Consider the following 20,202-nt stretch of genomic DNA (forward strand, 5'->3'; position numbering starts at 1 on the left):
GCAGTTTGTTTTTACTTACTCATGGCTCACCTTTCACATTTGCACATCTTGCATTTATTGGTATCCTGCATTTTATGGTTAAAAGCTAATAGAAAAATGGAGGGGTTGCTGAAGGACAGGATAAGAGGTTTAAAAATGTAAAATCTGAATTACTTGTAGTACTTTAAAAGACCCCTTAAAAAACATAATTTAAAACGATTCTACAAGTTAGCCCACTAAGAAGCAGCCTCTTCATTAGTAGCACCTGTTCTTAAACAAAAGTTGAGCAGTAGCAGCAAAACTATTCAAAATAGATAGTTATTCCATTCTAATGGAATGTCACCCACACATTTTTGTTGCAGTAGACATCTGAAAGAACTACACAAAACCTTTGCAATCTTTGAATGTGACAGATCCACTATAACAAAGCTGTAAATATTTCCTACACTAAATGAATGCAGCCAGCATCATCATAGTATTAGCAATATTACTTTTAAAAGTAACTGCACATCAATATGTCATGTGTTTGTAGAGTCTAATAAGTATGCAATTTTTCAAAACATGTAAAGTTATCATCAGCACCATCCTGTATTAAAGATTTGGTGCAAATTCTGCAAAGGTGAATATATATCGCTGATACAGCCTTTGCTGTGAAAAACTCAGTTGATTTTGGACACAAATATAAATAAAATAAAAAGTTGGCACATTCAGGATATGAAGTGTCTATGTTCAACACCATTGTTTTGATTGACATCATCACCCTCGGATAAACATTTTGAGTCTGAAGAAACAAGCTGCATGAAAATGTTTCACATTAGTTAGGTTCTGCATTGTGCTTTTCCCCCCACCACATGCTTTTCACAGGCTCATGCACATTGCCCATCAGCAGTGTTCAACAACAGTTGGGCTGCTGGTCGATAATTTGGCACATCAAAGGTAAGAATCAGCTCAAAATAAAGAGAGCAGAACCTCTGTCAAGATGTGTTTACTCTGTGGTGGTACGGACCAGCTGATATGTCTCCTCTCATTCCTTGTATGCTCGTGTGGGGGATGTGCCTTTATAGAAGATGTTTCTGGTGTTCTCTGGACTGCTCCCTCTCTCGGGAATTAAAATGATGTTACCTTTCCTTCGAAGTGTTGAGTCCCGGCTAGAAGAAATGGACAGAGTCTCTGAGCCAATCTCACTTCCCTCCACTGGTGTGACTCTTATCGTAGTGATTCCATGATGGTGATGCTCACTGTTATCTATATTGCTCCTTTTCCTGTCACCTGACCCATAACTGTCTTTTAAGGAGTCACAGCTCTCAGAGTCTCTGTTAAGATCATTTAGCTCATATGTCTGACGAAGGGTGACTTTTTCAGGACCTTTCCATTTCCACGACCCACTTCCTTCACCTTCTGATGGCATCTGAATTATGGGTCTGTTATTTTCTGGATGGGCCTCAACTCTGACAATGCTACTTGGCTCGTGGTCTGTCAAGGTTTTATATCTGATGGCTCCTGTACAGGTGACTGTGCTTCCTTCTGAACCTTTTGGACTACCCTGAAGCACTCCTTGCTGCTTAGACATGGCGATTACTTGCATGATTCTTGGCTGGCTGTTACTTCTACATGCAACACTCTTCTCAGCAGCTTTCAGCCATTTAGCTCTAGCTGAACTACTTTTGGGTGATGTGTTCACGTTCTCCTGAGTCTCTTCAGGAATATGCACTAGCTGGGATGAGCCAGGCCGTGACTGAATAGAGACCCTTGGCCCACCAGTAAGACCTGTGTTGTTACAACCTGGTACACTGCCGGGTTGAACTTTCAGGTATTGGCTAGTTGGGCCATGATGATCACCATTTACACCCACTCTGGAGGGTTCTGAGCTTGACCTCATTTCGATAGCCCTTGGTGGTGACTGGCCGGATTCAGTCTCTATTACTTGCAGTGACAACTTTCGACTTTCATTCTTGTTCTTCCACTGGGAAAGCAGCTGTTTGGAACGGGCAGAATCCATCGATGCGTGTATTGTTGCATTTCGTCTGGCTGGGTCTTCCAGGGATGGTGTGTTGACTCTTGGCAAAGTGTTGCTGAAAGTAACCATATTTTCCTTTCCCATTGGGCTTCGTGGTGTTATTATTTCTACATCAGCATTTGCTCTCTTGATATTAGTCAGAGAACCTGAATCTCTGTGATTTCTATTCAGGATACTTTCTGTACGGTGAGAGACAATGCCGTCACTGCTGCCACCATTTTTACCTGGTAGGATTCTGTTGGCATCTTGACTGAGGTCTGTCAAAGACCTGAGAGGTTCTCTGTGAAAATTTTGGTGGAACACATTTTCATCACTTGGTAAGAAGTTCCCCACAGCATACAGGCCCTGATATTTGAACAGAAGCATCAACAATCAGTTATGGAAAAAAGAAACATTTTAAGGTATTTTAATTATATTCTTCTGCCTTTAAATAAATATTGAGTGATAGAATTAGTCCAGCTTAACTGACAGGGTATGCTCACTTTCCTTTCCTCACCAGCATATCCTTATTCCAAATTCTGTCCTCAATCTGGTACATTTAGGTATGTACGAAGGAGTCTCAGTAGGATAACTAGGGCACATAGTTCATGGCAATAAATAGTTGAGGAAAAGATTTAGCCTTCTTCAGTCTTCTTCATTTTATAATGCAACACATACAGCTGAAGAGTGCTTTGTTATGAAAATAACAAAATTAATGTTTGCAGTCTTCTGGGCAAAGCTATTTCACAACTACACTACTGTCTGCTCTGATTTACTGAATCTCGTTACAGCTTAAGTTGTTCTCTGCTCTGTAATTCTGCCCTTTTTACTCCATAATAACCATGTAATACAATATCTACATGATAGAACAATTTATCAACTTTAAATCAATTGCTTTCCAAGCTGTGCAGAACTGTAACAAGATTTAGTTATACAACATTTTCTTATTCAACAGACTCACTGCAAAATGCTGTCATTTTAAAAAGACTCCACTGAGAAAGAATATTCCATGAAAGGGTCAAATGCCTGACTCAATCACTTAGGTTGCTTGTTCTTTACGCTCCTTTCAGACTTATTTGTAGTTTCACTTTATTTCTCTCCCATCTTTCTTATTGGTGTGTAGTTCTCAGGGCAGATTTACCGACTACTGGGTATCCAGAACAAGGTACTCTCTGATGTATGTTGTCATGCAACAGTATATGGAGAAGACCTAACAAAGAGCATACTTGTTTTTGGATTTCAAACATGGGAACAACAGCTCCATTTATGAGAATCTACAACAGCTTAATCATTTGAAATAATGTTGTCAACAGAGTGCCTTTCTGCTCACAGTGCAATCATAGGAACTGACTTTAGTAGCTTGTGGGAGTTCTAGTATCTACCCTGGCTGCTCTTCCTTCTGCCACTGTGAAAACCATTTTTCCCCCAGTCACCTTTGTAGACCATCTGCATGGACCTAGACGTTATCTTATCACAGAAAAAAGGGGGATGGGATATGAACTTACTTGAGTATTACACTAAAATTCATCATTGGCTTCCTGGGGGTGAAAACCATCCCAATGGCTGTTAAGACTCTTCTGTTCACACTGGAGCAAAAATGTCAGTAGAAGTTCCTGACTGCTCACAGTCACCCGGGTTGACACTGTGCTGCACAGCTGGGGCAGCAGCAGTCATGTTGGAGACATACTGAGAGCAGCAAGCAAAAGCAAATGCTTGATGAGCATCCCACTGACAGATACAAACAGGCCAATCCTACACACACCCCTGCAGGACCCTTCTGAGGTGCTCCATTTGCTTCAATCCAGTACAGGGGAAAAGAACAGGAATAACCTGGCTTGGTCATCCTGTTTCCCCTGCATAATTTCCACAAGAGCACCAAAGCATCACAAGGATGTACTGTTGCCTTTGATTTCTTGCAGGTCCAGTAATTTACTCAGCTGAGTTGCTGCATATTAATTCAACCACTTTTCTAAAGATCATAAAGCTAACATTGCCAATATAAACTCAGGCTGGCAACAACTACCAATTAATCCAATATTTTTCTTGTGTTACACTTGTGTGGAGTAGAAAAGATGAGTATCTTTAAGTATTTAATGAAGCACATAATGTTAGAGCTGTTTCTGTACACAATGCCAGATGATTATATACCACTTTGTGAACTGTTATGGCACTTTAAAGTGAAATACATATTTGCTTTTTCCTGTTTATTTTTCAAGTGATTACTCCGAACATCATCCTCCTCAACACATTTTGACTATATTTTTAATTATGGTGTGTGATCATGATGAAAGATTTTCATAAAAAAAGACCAGTATTCTTATTACAGCCTCATCAGTTTTATTTGCTAAAACTTAACTACATGAATATTATATTTACCAAATAGAGAGCAATCCCTCCTCCTATGAGAAAGCCACAGTAAACATCAACTGGATGATTCTTATACTGGGTGATACGAGTCAGACCACATATAATTCCACAGATGATAAAAGCAAAGACCAGGAGTGGTTTCAGAAGTTTTGAGGAGTCTGTTAATGTAGAATTGAAGTACATCTTGAAAAAAAGAAAGAAATGAAGAAGCAGTTGAAGACACTTACATTTACCTGTGAGGACATTAATTTCTTGCACTCAATGCTTCTTTCACACATAGATCACTGTTATACTGTAATACTGCAAATTATCAGTTTCATTTTATTTTACAGGCCTGTTAAAATTTGCTCACTTACTGTAGGAAGCTCTGAAATCACAAGGAATGGATTTTCAAAAACATAGGCAGTGTTGCTTATTGACTTCAATTAGGATAGAGATTTTATGCCTAAATACTGCTCACAGTCAGAGCCTAAATGTTCTGTAAATGTGACTAAGGAGCCACCGCTTCTGAAATACAGAAGCCAGCTGTCATGCCAGATGAAAGCAATAACCTGCTCTAATAAAAGCTACCACCAGATGCTTTAGAGAGCCATTGCTCAACTGGGGGCCATGATGTCAGGGATGTAACAAAAATTAAGTGGAGGTGGTTCATCGGTATTATTCCAAATTCTGGCCTTTCCCTGGGCAGAATAAATTTGGTCAAGCTCCCAGTACATGCACAATTCCATTGTCTAATTTGATTAATTGGCTGTTATTGCTGGTTTTTCCCCTCTGATTTTTATAGTATGAGCAATGGAATTAATTTTAGAAAAAAAACCCTCTAAGGGGTGAATTATACAAACATTGTAGCTATACTGAAGAAATGCCATTGGTCAGATACGGAAAATCAGCTGTGATCACTGTAGCATGTCCTAGAATTCCCTGCCAGTTACTGATGGGTTTTATCCACTTGCTTTGCAGCAGCACCTTGGAGGCCCCTGGGAGGGATTGTGCCAGTTCATCCATGCTGCAATTCTATGGAGGTCAAATGAAACTACATCACATAAATGTTTGTTCCTTAATGCCTCACGTTTAAAAGCAGCGAGTCAAGTGAAGACAGCAATAAAGAAAAGGCAGGACACATAAAGGTTAATTTGAATGGTAAGTTAAAATATCACCCTGTGAGACAGACAAGCACTGCATTTTATATGTGAATAACATGAGGCATCAAATATACTTTACAAATTACACTCTTTGTTGCTTCTTAACAAAGGATGCAAAGCAGTTGAATATTTTCTGTATTCTTAATGGAACTGATTTTATTTTAGCCCTTAGTAGTTTTATTTTGCCTTCAAACTGGCAGAATAAAAGCTTACATCCACCCAGGATATCCAGGCAACACATCACTTCACAAGATACAGCAAATGACTTTCTGACTTTTGCCTTGTATAAATGAAAATGAACAGAGTTGGTTACTCACCGAAATGTACACTGCTGCAAAGGCTGCCAGGGTGGCATGTTGAGAAGGGAATGACTTTCTGCCAAGGAAGGACACTCAGATTATGCTGTGCTAGTTATCACTTGAAAAAAACCACTGGGTGATACAGTCATTTTCAGCTTATACATCCTAAGCAATATATATATGATCGATCAGTAACATTTAATATCTAAATGTCTTTTCTATGATCTGGAGAAAGGACTAATGTTAATGAAATAAATGCCTTTGCTTTGAAGTAAATATTTAGCATGAAATTCTTTTTGTGTACTAAGAAAAGTGTGTGTGCTCTGAGAATAGTTGGAACGAGCTAAAGACTGAATGCTTGATGGAGAGAAATATCTATATATTTATTTCTGTAAATAAATTTCCATAATAACATTTCAGTAATTACCTAATTATACAACTTATTTAATGCATGAACCTTGATCTTATGACTATTCTCACTGACTTCACTTGGACTCATTTCAAAGTAAGGACTCGTACACTTTGATAATCAGGCCCTAACTTCAGCAACTGAATTCATCATGTTCATGCCCCTGCTTTGTTGCTCTAATACTGGGGGGATGACAGGGTGACATTCATCTCAGAGAGGGGAAAACAGCATCTTTATTTGCTATGTTTTCAGGTTTATTTTTTAAATTTCAGCACTTTATAACATGATAGGAGTGAATGGAGTAAAGCAACACAGAGAGGGCATTTTAAGAGTTATTGGGCCCCTTCCTGAAGCCCAGAACAAGAGGGCAAATGAAAACACATCCAAACTGTGTGAGACAGTAGGCAAAATCAGTTCTACTCTTGAAAATGCAGTGTCTTCTGGTCCCATTGAAAATCTGGGGTCTTGAACGATGTGGACTGGGTTTTGAGTCAGAAACTACAGATATGAAAATTAAAAGCGACAGCTTAGCTTCTACTTCTCTGATCAAGAAAAGGAGGTTTTGTGTAAGTAGCAGCTACACAGAACCATCACATGAGGCCCTCTAACATTTTAATATTATTATTCTTATAGACCCATTTCAGTTCTCTAAAAACAAAAGCAATGGGAACATGAAGGCAAGATTTTTACTAGTGGAGGGAAAAACTTGGCTGGGAGTGGATTTAGTAACAACTGTTTTATGGTGGACATTTCATTCGTAGCTTGTAGAAGCCCTATAAAACTTCTATGACCTCTAAGCTCTAGACATGAGTAAGACGCAGTGAAGTGTTTATACCTGTGCATTTATCTCCTTAAAATAGCATGGACATGTAATGTGATCTGGTGGCTGTCTTGGTGAAGAAGGGTATGTCTGTCTTGCAGCCCCAGCAGCCACTTTCACCTGAGAAAGCTCAGCTTGAGATAAATGAACAGTCATTCAGCTTTGCAGGTGGGTCTTGCCACCCTAAGTTAGCTCCATGTACAGCCATTTTCCTAGCAGCACCTGAGTTAGCTAGTTTAAAATAGCAAAGACTGAAACATAGCCCTTTGCCTTTACACAAAGACATTTTTTTCTGCAAAACAGCAGAGTCTGCTTTCTAGATTTCTTTCCTATGCATTTTGTCTTGTCTGTTCTAAATTATTCATTGGCAATTAAATGCGTGCATGTAGTTCAGTGTGAATGCCACACTGCTGACCTGAATTTGAGCCCATGGCTCCAGCAGGTTCATGACTCTGGCCAAGATGAAATCAGCATGATTTCTTTATCATTCCAAAGACAGACCTAAATTCTTCTTCTTCTTCTTTTTTTTTCTTATTTTTTTTCTTTTTCCCCCTGAACAAACCTTTCACAAATAGTATCCCTGGGGAACAAGTTCAGGGTTGAGGACAGAAGAATAAAGACATGAAAAAAAGTTAAATATTTCTAATGGCTAATCAACTCCTTTACCCTGTGCAGGTTTTAAGAGGAAGCATAAATCTACTTATGGTCCCTGTGGAGCTAATGTGTAGATTTGATTCTGTGAACTTTAGTATCACTCAGAACTTAACCTTAATTTGATGGCATTTTTATAGCATATAAGGTGTGTCACTATGGTACAGTTAATTTTCTCTTCTATTTTCTATTCATATGCTTTCAGGGTAAGCACAGCATATTACAGACTAAATGCACTCTGTGTACACTGTAATGGTGACACTGCTTTTGTTCTTCTATTTATCTTTCATTCTAAAATGAAAATAACTCAAGCTAAAAATATGTAGCCTTTATACATGGCTCTGTATTGAAAACATGACCAAAGGTCTCAAAGTAAACATGTCCTGAACTCCAGTGACAGTGTATCACTCTAAATGCTCATGTGTAGAGAGCAAACAACGATGAGAAAGTGTCATACTGAGAGAGAGAGGCATACTGAGCCAGAACTTCAGAGATGATAGAAGATAGAGAACTTACTGGAGATCTGAAGAGAAATGACTTAAAAGGCTCTTTGAAGATAAATAGAGGAAAAGATGGACAAAGGAAACCACAGGATATTTGAGGATATGGCAGAAAATTATTTCATATAATCAGCTGGATGATTATGTGTTCTTCTCTATACTTTTCATAGGGGAGTCTAGAGGCAAATTTCTAGAGCCAAAGTTTCTGGGAAGTACAAATACAAAATGAAGGCCATTAGCAATCTTGTAAGAACAAGTGCCTTACAAACTGAAATTACTGAAGCAAAATCAACCTCCTGGCCTGGAGAAGTCATACCATAACTGCTGTAGTAGATGACTGAGGGAAGTATTGAACCAGTAGCAAGTCCTGATCGCTTTGGTAAAATTTAGATGCAACAATTTAATAAAGGAAAAATACAAGAAAATTAAATTAAGGAGAAGCTGAAGGTGGTGCCAGAATATCATAGATCACCAAATGTATCCTCTGTGATGGGAATAAATTTGAAATATCAGTATACGGTCATCTTCCTAAAGAAACAGAAACACACATGAACTGATTGCTTAGTATTAACGTTACAAGTAATTTCACTGCTTTTTTGGAGATGATGATATTTAAACTTAGGAGTGATCAGCGGTTTTGGAATGGCTACAGGCAGTCAATTCAGAGCAGTAGGCATCATATTTGAGATCATAATGAAATGAATAAGATGTAATCATGAAAATTTTTGTGCCTGCTCACGTGAAAAGCTACACCAGTTTCCCTTTGACACCATGTAGGTGCAAGACACTGCTTGCAAGCATTAGGCTTCAAAGGCAGTATCCCAGTAGCAGCAAATGGTTTTGAGATAAGAGACAGTGAGGATAAGGCTGACATAGTAATTTGGGTTATGCCTTTTACCAAAATTATTTTCACCAAATTATTTGGGTCTAATAGAGCTACAATCCTTCATTCCAGTTCCAGATCATGCCCACATATATAAATTGAAAAGATACGGCAAATAAATCAATGGTAATTATGAGTCTTATCCCACTAGACAAATTTAAGACCAAATATATCAAATAACTGAGGATCCTTAAACATCAGTGAAATTAGCTTGTGCCAGTGAAAGGAGACAGATGATGAGATTTGCTGGAAGATACTTACAAAGTGAATGGTTTCATGATTCCCAAGTGTGACAACCATTGAAATAAACAGAAAAGCAAACAAACTGGGGGAGAGGTGCTGTAATATATAGGCAGAACATTTTAATAATATCCATGTGACAAAAATGTAATGCCATGAGGGATAAAGTTAAAACAGAAGTTAGCATCTGGGGCTGCACACAGAACAAGAAAGGAGTGCAAAGCTTTAGTGAAGTGGATGTGACAGAAGTGATACAGCTTCATGTCTGCTAATCAGGTATGCAGAGAAATTGTGCAGCTCAATCAGAGACAGAAACTGTAGTCATTTCAAGCATTCTCTAATTTTGAGGCAACTTTTTTTGGAGAGCAAGACAGTTTAAAAAGCACCAAAAATTTGAAGGACCGCAAAACTTTCAAACATTCAATGACTAACCAGCAAGAAAGGTTAAATTGGTGTGGAAAAGATACAGAAGACTGCTATTGTATTCAGGGAAGAGCTTCATGATTTCTCAGCAGTGTGGTGCATATGTTTAGGACACTTCATACTAATGAAGTCCTTGAAATAAAAAGTAGCAGATGTATTGGAACAGTATAACTTACTAACTTATACCTTCAGATTCCTTGTTTAAAACTATGACCTCTCATCAGTAACTAAATTATCACTGTTTTATCCCATTGAGCTTGTTAAAAATTAGATACTTAGTCTGGGTTATACCTATGCATGTCCAAAAGCTGCTATTATAAACAATATTAATTTATCTCGTGGCTAAGTAGGGAGGCTAAAAACTAAATGATCAAGGAGGATAAAGCACCAGTTAGAAATACTATGAAAGAAGAGGCATGTGTTTGGGAACACACAGATTTGCACTGTTGTGGTCTTTCCTTTAATAAAGGGATTTTTTTTCAATGCTCTAAATATAAAAAACTTAATCAACTAGGGAAACAGAAAACAAACAAACTCCTTGAAAAAGTCCCCAAACCAGGCCTCACAAACTAAGACCAAAAGGCCAGAACAGTAATGTAAGGTATACAGAGGCCTCAGATAAACTATGTGGGTGACTTCTTCCCCTGACTGTTACAGGGAACTTACCCAGATCCCATTGGGAAAAGCAGTAGAAGCTCCACATATTAATAATTGTGTAGGAAATTGTCTCCTTTGAAGAAGGGAAAATAACTAGTGACTACTGACTGTGCTTCAGAATCTGACAAAATCTTCCAAAGCCCACTGTTCACCTAGTATCTTTATACAGAAATTTGAACATTAATAAGACAACATTTATGTATCTTTATGCTCTCACCTTTGTTATAAAAAACTGACAAAACTCATTCAGACTTTAACTAGGAAAAAAATCTTGAAACTGGGACAGAAAATTAACCCCAAAATTAATATCTAAATGTACACAATGAAGGACAGAACCAACCTTCCAGCATTGATAATATTGAGATCAGCTCCTGAGCAAATATCTTCCACAACGTACGAATTCTCTGAGCAGGATACATTTAAGGATGTATAGTTAGGCTTGCAAACAGTCAGGAAATATGGTGCCTGATATCCTGTTGATAGCTGTATAATATCAGTAACAAGAGCAGTAGAACAAAGACCAAACACATGAACACCTAGGAAAGAAATCAATGGAGCTTGTTAACTTCATTATCTGCATAAATTATTCATTGTGACAAAATACGTTCAATGGAATTCTGGTGGCTTATGTCATTGGACTTGAGAGAATTTAACTGAGCAATAAAATGCATCTTTTTTAATGAAAGCTTATTGCAACGTTGAGTTCTTTAATGTAAAAAATTAAGATTATTTATACTTCTTTTCTTCTTGTTGATACATTTCATTTTGATGGCATGATGTCCTCCAACATCTTTTCATAAAAGTGAACTACACTACAGCTGCTTCAATTTGGCAAGCAGTTTTCTGAACTGACTAAAGGACAGCCATCTACTAGAGGAGAGTGTATGAGCTCATCCAGTCCTTGCACTTGCCCACTGGGCTGCAGGCTTTTAACAACATGGACAGCTGCCCATTAGATCACTGCTCTGAGGACCTGTTCTCTTTGTACCACCAGGGACTCAGCAGCTGGCAATAACTTCAGCTACCTTCACACCTCTGAAATCTCCTGAGTACCAAGTCCTTGCCACGAGTCCAGATATTTAAGTTGTTTTGGTAACTGATCAGCGTTTCTGGTTAATAATGCCAAATTCACAAGGCAGTGAAGTAAATGCAGGTGAGCATTTTCTGAGCATTTTCCCCTAAAGATTTATCTCCAATTCCCTACTGATATTCATATAAATAAATTTGTTTTTCATCTTAAAATTGGAAGACTGCTAAAGTAATTGAAACATGAAAGAAACTACAAATTCAGAGCATGAATTGAGAATTAAAATCATGCATCTTTGAGCATGTCTTTTTTGGTGATGGAATGGGATGCCATATGGGAGATGTGGAGAGCATGGGGTATCTTTATCTATTTGCTGATGTTGTAATCTACCATCTTCTCTGCTGCTCTTAAGAGGATGCTTTACTGGTCAAAGACTCTATAACCTCCCCTATAATTACATCCCTGCTTGCCAGACCACAGGAATCTAGCGTATAGTTCCTCCTATCAGGCTTTCAGTCTGTTGTCCTGCGGGTTGTCTTTGCCTAGGCTGCCCTCTCTAATGAAAGATTTCTGGAAGTGAGAAAACTTTTCCTTTAGACACTCATTGGTAGAGGAAATTAACTTTAAGAAGGGGAACATAGTTTAGTTACCCTTTCAAGTTCCATTTTCATAAATGACCATTAAAACAAAGTAAAAGAAGACAACTCAACATGTTCCTCTCCATCACTAGGTTGCTAGATTCTAGCCCTTTTTCAGGAGGTAGATAAACATATCCCAGAAAAAGATTTCTGGCAAGTTTTTACTGTCATGCTGAAAACTGTCTCAGTTGAGCTGAATCCTTATGATGCACTGAAGACAGGCAGGGGAAACTGAAACCATTGCAAGGAAGCCAGCTCAAGGTGGCAGAGAAGGAAAATCAAATTATTCTGTTAGAAACACTGACAATAGTATGGAAGAGGAAAGGGAAGATAGTGTGGATGCTGCATTACTGAGTCTGGGGCTGCTCTGTTGCTCCATTTGACAGTTTCCTCTCACATTTTCTGGCAGAAAATGATCTATGCCAGTGACAGCCCTGCACCATTCTGAAAGGCTGTTTCAGAGAAGGAAACCTGCATGGTGAAAATGGAATGTATATGGAAAGATCTTTGTGAGTAAAGTTTGAAACCCACCAACAAATCTGACAGCTCTTCTAAGAAAAGAATTGAAGTTGCATCCTCCTGCATTAATATTGGCCTCTGTTCCAATCCCATTTCTTCTTTTGGACAGGCAACAGTAGAGAATTCCTTCTCCTATCATTATCTGCAATGACAAAGGAGCCGTTAAATTAAATGTAGCAGTTTCTCAGAAGACACTGATTGAATTTAAAGGGGTGAAATATAACTATACCACAACCAATGACAGCCACTGACATGTACGCGCCTTTAAAAGATTTGTGTCAATACATAAGCATTCAGTAATGCCATTTAGTCTGAGTGAGGGCAGGCAAGAAGGTGGCACTGAAATTAAATGCAAGTGGCACACAGTATTCAGTGCTCAGGGTGATCAGGGTCTTGATCCACAGCTGAAATCTGATGCTTCTACAATAAAAAATAATAATTAGAAAATCTCTCCTTTAAAATAATCCAGAGCCACTGCAGTATCTTAGTGCTCCTGAGGTGGTTTAGTACTCAGTCTTGACCTCAAGCCTAGCAATCCCTAGCAGGTTCTAATTACATGGCAGCCTGTTCTTCTGTATTTGTTTAATTTGGCTTGGGTTTTAACCAGATCCACAGCAGCAGAAAAAGTTCTGTCCTTATGGTCCCTCTGAACACACTGAGCAAAACAGATTATGACTGAAGCCCTAGACAAGAGTTTAGAATAGAAATAAATAGAAGATTATAAGTGAAAAATGGTGTTATTTGCTGGAAAATCCAGATCAATTTATCCATTTGCAGTCTCAGGTTTGATTGTTTTCCCTGTTAGGTAGTGCAACGACTTGGAAATCTGTACAGGGCTTGTACAGAGTTTAGAATAAGGGTTGGGTTGAAATTTTGAAGCTAATGAGGCAGTTCTCACCACTAAGAGGAGATTCACCTGGACTATCCACAGATGCACTGGAAACTAATACGTGCAATGCACAAAGCTTACAATTCAATGAGATGCTTAAGCATCCGAATTATGCTGAGTCTGCTGTAATTACCAGTGAAGTTTGTGCACGCTAAGACCTCTCACCCTAGGAGAAGGAAGATATGATGGACAAACTTAGTCTAACTCTTTTTTAGCTGAAGGCTTAATAAATTGGTTTCCTTTCTTTGCCAGAAAGATTGAAGTAGTGAAGGTTGTCTCATTACATGGAAAAGTCAGTGGTAGGGATTATTTAAAGAATTTTAATTAGATGAGAACTATGGTCACAATTATCTGTCTCCATTTGATCAATTTACAGCTGAAACTTTTCCCAGAGAAATCAGCAGTATTTCAAACTTCAAAAACAGAGAGACACTAATAGTTTTTAGCCAAGCTCTAGGGAATGTCTGGCACAGGGAAAAACACCAGAGAGATGGATTAGCTTGTGTGATAGAGAAGAAAATTGGGAAACAGCAAGGCCTATGTCAAGGAAAATTCACAGGCTGGTATTTCCAAGGAAACTCCCACAGTAGAGGAGGCAGTAGGACTGAAACAGCAGCAGTGAATTTCTCTCCTTGCAAACTGAGTTCCCAAATCAATGTGATCTAATCTCCTGGAGATCTCTGTCAGAAAGCACACTGTTACCTTTAAGTAAGTTTTAGACAGTGGCTGACAAGGGTTTGAACCTACACTGATATGATTAAATAGCTGGTCCTAGCATTTCTGAATGAGTAACTATAGAGAAAATATGAGAGAGGATCTGAGTCAGAGTTCTCTGAAGGAAATGGAAGTCATGTTGCTATTCAGGTATACCTATATTCTGAACATACAATACCTGTGTTGGTAATTTCATACAAGTCCAGTTGTTCCAGACTGAAGTCTCCTGTGCTTTATTGATTCACATAGAAAATTTCATATATGCCACAAGTCACAAGACATATGTCAGTGATACATAGTAGTAAGGTACTAATTACAAGGTAGTGATTTTCTGTAGGACTTCAGGGCTACAGAGCAGACCTGGTTAAAAGCAGTTGCTGCTTACTAATAATGAGAAAAAAAAAACCCCAAAGGAAAAACAAAACACAGAAAGCCTCAAACCCACACAGCTCCTTATGTAATAATGGTTTGGGAAAATAAATTACAAAATGCTAGATTTGTTGTCAAAAAACTTAGTATAAAGCGAATAGGTTTAATATATGCTCCAGTCTTGGGAAAAATTGAGTATATCAACAAAAAGAACATAGCAAAAAATTAAGTCCTCTTCTAATATTTATATAAGGCTTTCAGGAGGGCTTGAGACTGGGATTTGCTTGTCTTCTCTTGTCTTCTCCTTCCTGCCCTCCTTTTTAAACATTTTTGTTCTTCTGTACACTCTTTGGTAATATTGAAAATGTGGCTTAATCACACCTGCATTTTATTGAGTCTTGCTGACCTTCTGCCTCATACTGCAGTACACACCTGAACAGCAGACAGAGGCTGGCATATGCTACATTACCGGAGACCTTCAATTCATCACATAGCTCGTGTGTTGTTTTTATATTTTACAGGTTTTATAAAGTATGTAATTCATTGAAATTATAATGAAAACTAAATTATAAAACGCTAAACTGTACAAAATGGCAATGGCACAACTATAATCTTTTTGCATTGAGCTTCATTGGCTTATTTTTCCAAAGAAAAAGGGAAGAATTGAACAACATGCCCCATTTTTTTACTTCAGAAGTGGTACTAAAAAATAAAGAGCTGTTGCTCTACACCATCTTCAGTGCCTTTTATTAAAGGTGCTTGCATATTTGGCACTATCAGAGCCCATTCCTCAACTAATGCAGGCATCACATTCATGCTCATGCTAATGCAAATGAACTACACCTTCCTAAGGCTTGCAGCTTTTAAATACTTGCACACTGAAGCTTCAAGATTTACTTTCTTTGCTGATCTTATGTTTGATAGGCATGCCTAAGTGTGGGTCTGAGTGCCTCACATAGCATGGCCTTGGTTAGTTGTCTGTACTGCTGGTAAGAGAATAACTCAAGCAAGAATAACATTTTCTATTGCAAAATTTCATGCAATGGAGAAATAATTTAGCTGTAATCAAAGCCCTTAATAAACACTCTGTAATGAAATGGGCATCTTTCATCTCTACTGAAGGTGTTTCCTATTATCTAGGATTGACATAAACTCTCTGTAATAAAAGTCAGCCTTTGCTCCTCTAGTGTGGCTCAAGTGAGCCTGCATAGATTCCTTCTATGGTTGTTTCAGGAAAGTCTACTTTGTTGTTGTCAAACACGCTGTCTAAACTTAAGAAACCCAACCAAACTTCAATACCAACAAGTTTTGTTTTTATCACAGTATTTGGTGTTTGCTGCAAGCATCTGCAGCATGAACACTGAGATTCTTAGCTCCCAGTTCTTAAATGAGCACAATTTTTAGCATGATGGTTGTGCAAAATCCTGCAAAAATGGTTTCTAAAGCAAGCAAAATCAAACACATTAAGAAGCGTTCAGTTTAAAAAAAGACAAATAATCAAAAACCATCCTGGAAGGCAAAGAGTGAACAGCACTTGATTTTTATATGGGCATCACATTTTATAGATTGTGTAATTGCAAATTGGCTTGTATTATAAAAGGAATGAACTGGTTGAATTTAAGGGAATTCAGAAGAGCTGGCAGCAGAGATCCATTTGCAGCTGGCCTCAGAGAAGTGCCTAACCGAGATGCGCAGTTATTGCTGTCAGGGGAGAGAAGAGACCCTTTCAGGAGGTTGATTCAGCTTTTTAAGTGCATAGAATCACCCACTCAAGGTGAATTTCTCTTTCCACTTGCCAAACAGGAGTGGTGTGAGAATAAGGCTCCCATATGAGCTGCCTAAAATCAGACACAATTAATTCCCTCTAGTGTGTGTATATATCTCTCTCTGTGTGTGTGTATATATATAAAGTCTTTAGATTTCATTTTAATTTGACACTACAATTCCAGCAGGGACAATATGCACCTGCATCAGCCAATTTTTTTTTTCCTGTAAAATAGTGACTAAACTGCTCCTGTTCTGACAGGATATATCAGTTCTGCTGAAATAACCTTCTGAATTTGGGTGAATGATTGAACCAGCCTCCGTTTGGTTGCTCTTAATGACTAATTCCCAATTTAGAGGAGTCACAGTGCTCTCTTGGAAAGTGTAATTCATTTCACTGACACGGCTGATAGACCTTCGTACTGACTAAAGCTACTTCTAACAAAAGTAACATGCTCAATGCTGTAAATGAAAAGCTTCAATTTCCAACAAAATCTCAAATTGTTGGTGTATCTCAGAGCATGGAGATGTCCTGTCTGTAAAAGTTCAAACATTTGTACAGCGTAACAGAATGATTCAAGCTCACCCAACTGTAGATGCTGTTTCTTAACATTAATGCCCACAATCAGGGTAGTGTGAGTAGATGAAGTGCTACAGGGAATGTTTTAAGGAGTGCATCTCATTCTGTTACAGAAGAATAAAAGATGAATTTCAAATCCTGAGGTAATTGGTCTGGATGACACTCTGCAGCCTGGCTGAAACCAAAGGAACTAATGTCTTAACATCAACTGAAACGCTGTTCAAGATATTTAGTAAGTGACAGTGGCACCTCAAACTTACCGTAATTGATGGTCCAGCAAAAACCAGACTAAGCAACATCAAGAAGGGAACAGACTCTTCTGTAGGTTCAATGTATGGCATGCTCAGACTCTTGTCATAGCAGTTAAATCCAGAGTGAACCGGCTTGAAGACATCAGTAAGTTCAAGAAAATAGAGGCTAACAACAGAAGATGCCAATATGGGCAACTAGAAGAGAAGAAAGCAAAAAATTACTGTTTGGAAATGGAATAGCAATGCTTTTGCAAAGACAACGTAGTCTGTTAATAAATCTCTGTGATGTTTGCTATTTACATCTCACTGCTCTTTGTCATATCCATTTTACCATCTTTAAATAATTAATTCTCTAGAGATACACTATTCAGTTGATATCAAATAACCCTGTTGTCTACCAAGCTACTCAAAACACCCGATCCAATCTTCAGCCCACATAATTTAGCCTTTTCATCTATGACTCATTAATTGACAAACTTTGATTTATTTTTCTTTTGAAAAGGAAGTACCAGGACTGCAGTCTCCCATGTGAGGCCTCAGCGTTCTGCTGCTCATCATCATCCTTTTTGGTCCTTTAGCAACTCTCTGTCATGGATGTAACAGTGTTTATATCAAAGCCAATTTGCATTAAGTTTCAAAGTAGCAGTTAATGAGAAACAGTATACACTGTTTCCCTAGAATCTAAATATGTGATAACATAGTGCTCTGCCTTCACACATTCATTTTGTAGTTCTATCAGAAAAGCAACTGTGGCAAGACTCAGTCTGTGCAGAACCCTGACCACTACGGTTCACAATTCTTTTATCCTCTGGCTATTTAGTGATTTTACCCTCCACAATTATTTCCAGTAATTTATTAGGAGCAAAGTTGGCCCCTCTGGGGATAAATTCACCCCAGCTTGCTACCAGTTCCTGAAAGCTCAGATTCAACCCCTTAGCCTCTGTGGAAGGAAGCCGTTCAAGAGAAGAAGTAGCAAAAAGGCATTTGCAAGCCATTGGTTTATAAGTGAACAGAGAGGGCAGCGCTGCTCCCAGGGTGGGCATCAGGGCATTCAGAGGTGACCAGCAGCATGTGATGATTCTCTTTTTCCTCTTAGTAAATGCTCACAAGTGGTTTTTGTTTGTTATTTCCCAGAGTCTTCATTGAAGAAGGCAACATTAGAACAACTGCCTGCTCCTCCACTGAGATGCAATGACTCCCTTCATGTGTCTCTACTGCAATGAAGGTACCTATGGATAAAAAACTATGATAATATGATGTGAACTGCCTATCTGCTTCCTTTTCTTCTTTTTAAATGGTCATTGTGTTAACTTTTCCTCACTGTTAGCTGCAGCTGAGAACTAAAAGCTTGCAACTACTAAATAGATTCACTTAGATAAAATAATAAAAATCTGGTAAGGCTGTATCTCAGATCTGTAGGAAAAAATCTCTCCTTTTACATCAAGTGCCTCACATTATAAGAAACAGGGATTGTCCCCACATAATTTCAGGCATACTTAGATTATATTATTCTTGCAATGTCCAGTACAGATTTACAAAACTAATTGATTGATTAAAGTCAATGTCATTCATCCCATTTTACAATGGACTAAAAAACACAGGTATGTATATTGGAAAAATGATGAAACCTGCTGTATATGGCATAGAGGGACAACGGTTTCTTCTATTGTCAATTTTTTAAACACTGGGCTTTCAAAATGCAGACTTTTTGTGCATAACTTTTAATTTTGGGTGGCTAAAGAAGGAAAGTTCTAGCTAAATTTCACTGAAACATATCTTAATATGATTTAGTTTTTGTTTGAAAAGAACAGTTTATCTTTGATATGCTGAAGGACAGATTTGAAGAGGATGAGTTGCATCTTCAAAGTGTTCTAAGCAAAATCAGAAGAAGGTGGAGAATGGAAGAGTTTTGTCTGTCTGGTTATCTGTGTTCAAGTTGACTGCATGGTAATGTTGCATCCTATAGAAGCTGTGATTGTGTAGAAAGGGAGGAAACATGTATTGGCATCCCTAAGTGCTATGAGCATTACAAAAATAATACTAGGCATCTAGTAAGTTTGCTTCAGTAAGCAGTGTGTGTACATATATAAATATAACCCAAATGTTTATGTATACTACATACTACATTACACATAATATTACGTATAGCATATAACATACACAATATGTGATATATTTTATGTGAGTATAATTATTATATGATCTGACATATAATATGTATGGAATGATTATATACAGTGTTACTAAATTGAGTCCTGCTTCCTGCCCATCACAGGAAGGAGTCTAATTCTTTAGCTGGATGCATTATACAATACTAGTTCTCCCTAACTGCTGGATGCAGTCCCTGATTGACTATAATGCAAGTATACATGAATAGTCAACGTGGGCTAGACTGTTTCTAGTCATTATACAGATGTGTAGGAGTGAATGAGGACTTCTCTAAAGTCTTCATACTCTGGGAATAATTAAGGTTGTTGTGGAACTGGGGCCCTTCTCTCCACACCTGCCTGCAGAGACTGTGGAGCTGTGTGGGATAAGGGGCCTCCTGACTAGAAGAAGGCGTCACAGTGCCTGCTGCCCTAGTATGCGGGGAGTTTGCACTGAGTTTCTGCTGCTCTTGCTGGGACACTGAAATTCTGCACAGCATGTGTACTCACACATATTGCAACTGTCCTTCTGCACAGCACTTAACTCTTGAAACACTTGCAATGTCATTTATTGTTAAGTCATACCTAACAACTTAGCCAGGGTTCAGGTCCCAAGGGGCAAAGCATCTTATAACAGGACACAAACCTATTCCAATGAGCTAAATGGACAAAATAGGCTAAGTGCCTATTGTCCTCCTTTTCAGAAATTATGCCCTTTTATCTAGGTGTCCTCAAAGGTTCCTTTCCTAGAATAGAAACACAGAGCAGGCAGACTCACAGACCACCATGCACTCAGAGTTTCATCTTCATTGTATATTTTCCCATTTCTCTAATGTCAAGAAAGGGAAAGCCTCTCACTGAACAACAAGCTCGGCATTACCCACAAGTCCACCTCTACTTTGATTACAGTATTCTTAGGCAACTGCTTTACATGGCAA

At 38.3% G+C, this 20,202-nt stretch overlaps 1 protein-coding gene across 1 annotated transcript; it reads right to left on the bottom strand.

The window, feature by feature from the left end:
• Positions 1 to 1,003: 1,003 nt before the first annotated feature.
• On the bottom strand, positions 1,004 to 17,312 carry LOC104533200 (lipid phosphate phosphatase-related protein type 4; the record flags this gene model as incomplete). Its single annotated transcript, XM_010186430.1, has 6 exons — positions 1,004 to 2,341; positions 4,352 to 4,525; positions 5,802 to 5,859; positions 10,707 to 10,902; positions 12,563 to 12,692; positions 17,127 to 17,312. Coding segments are annotated over 6 exons (2,082 nt in total), but the record flags the coding sequence as incomplete, so codon positions are not given.
• Positions 17,313 to 20,202: the final 2,890 nt, after the last annotated feature.

This window comes from Mesitornis unicolor, unplaced genomic scaffold (assembly GCF_000695765.1).
Source record: "Mesitornis unicolor isolate BGI_N332 unplaced genomic scaffold, ASM69576v1 scaffold18466, whole genome shotgun sequence".
Classification (NCBI taxonomy): domain Eukaryota; kingdom Metazoa; phylum Chordata; class Aves; order Mesitornithiformes; family Mesitornithidae; genus Mesitornis; species Mesitornis unicolor.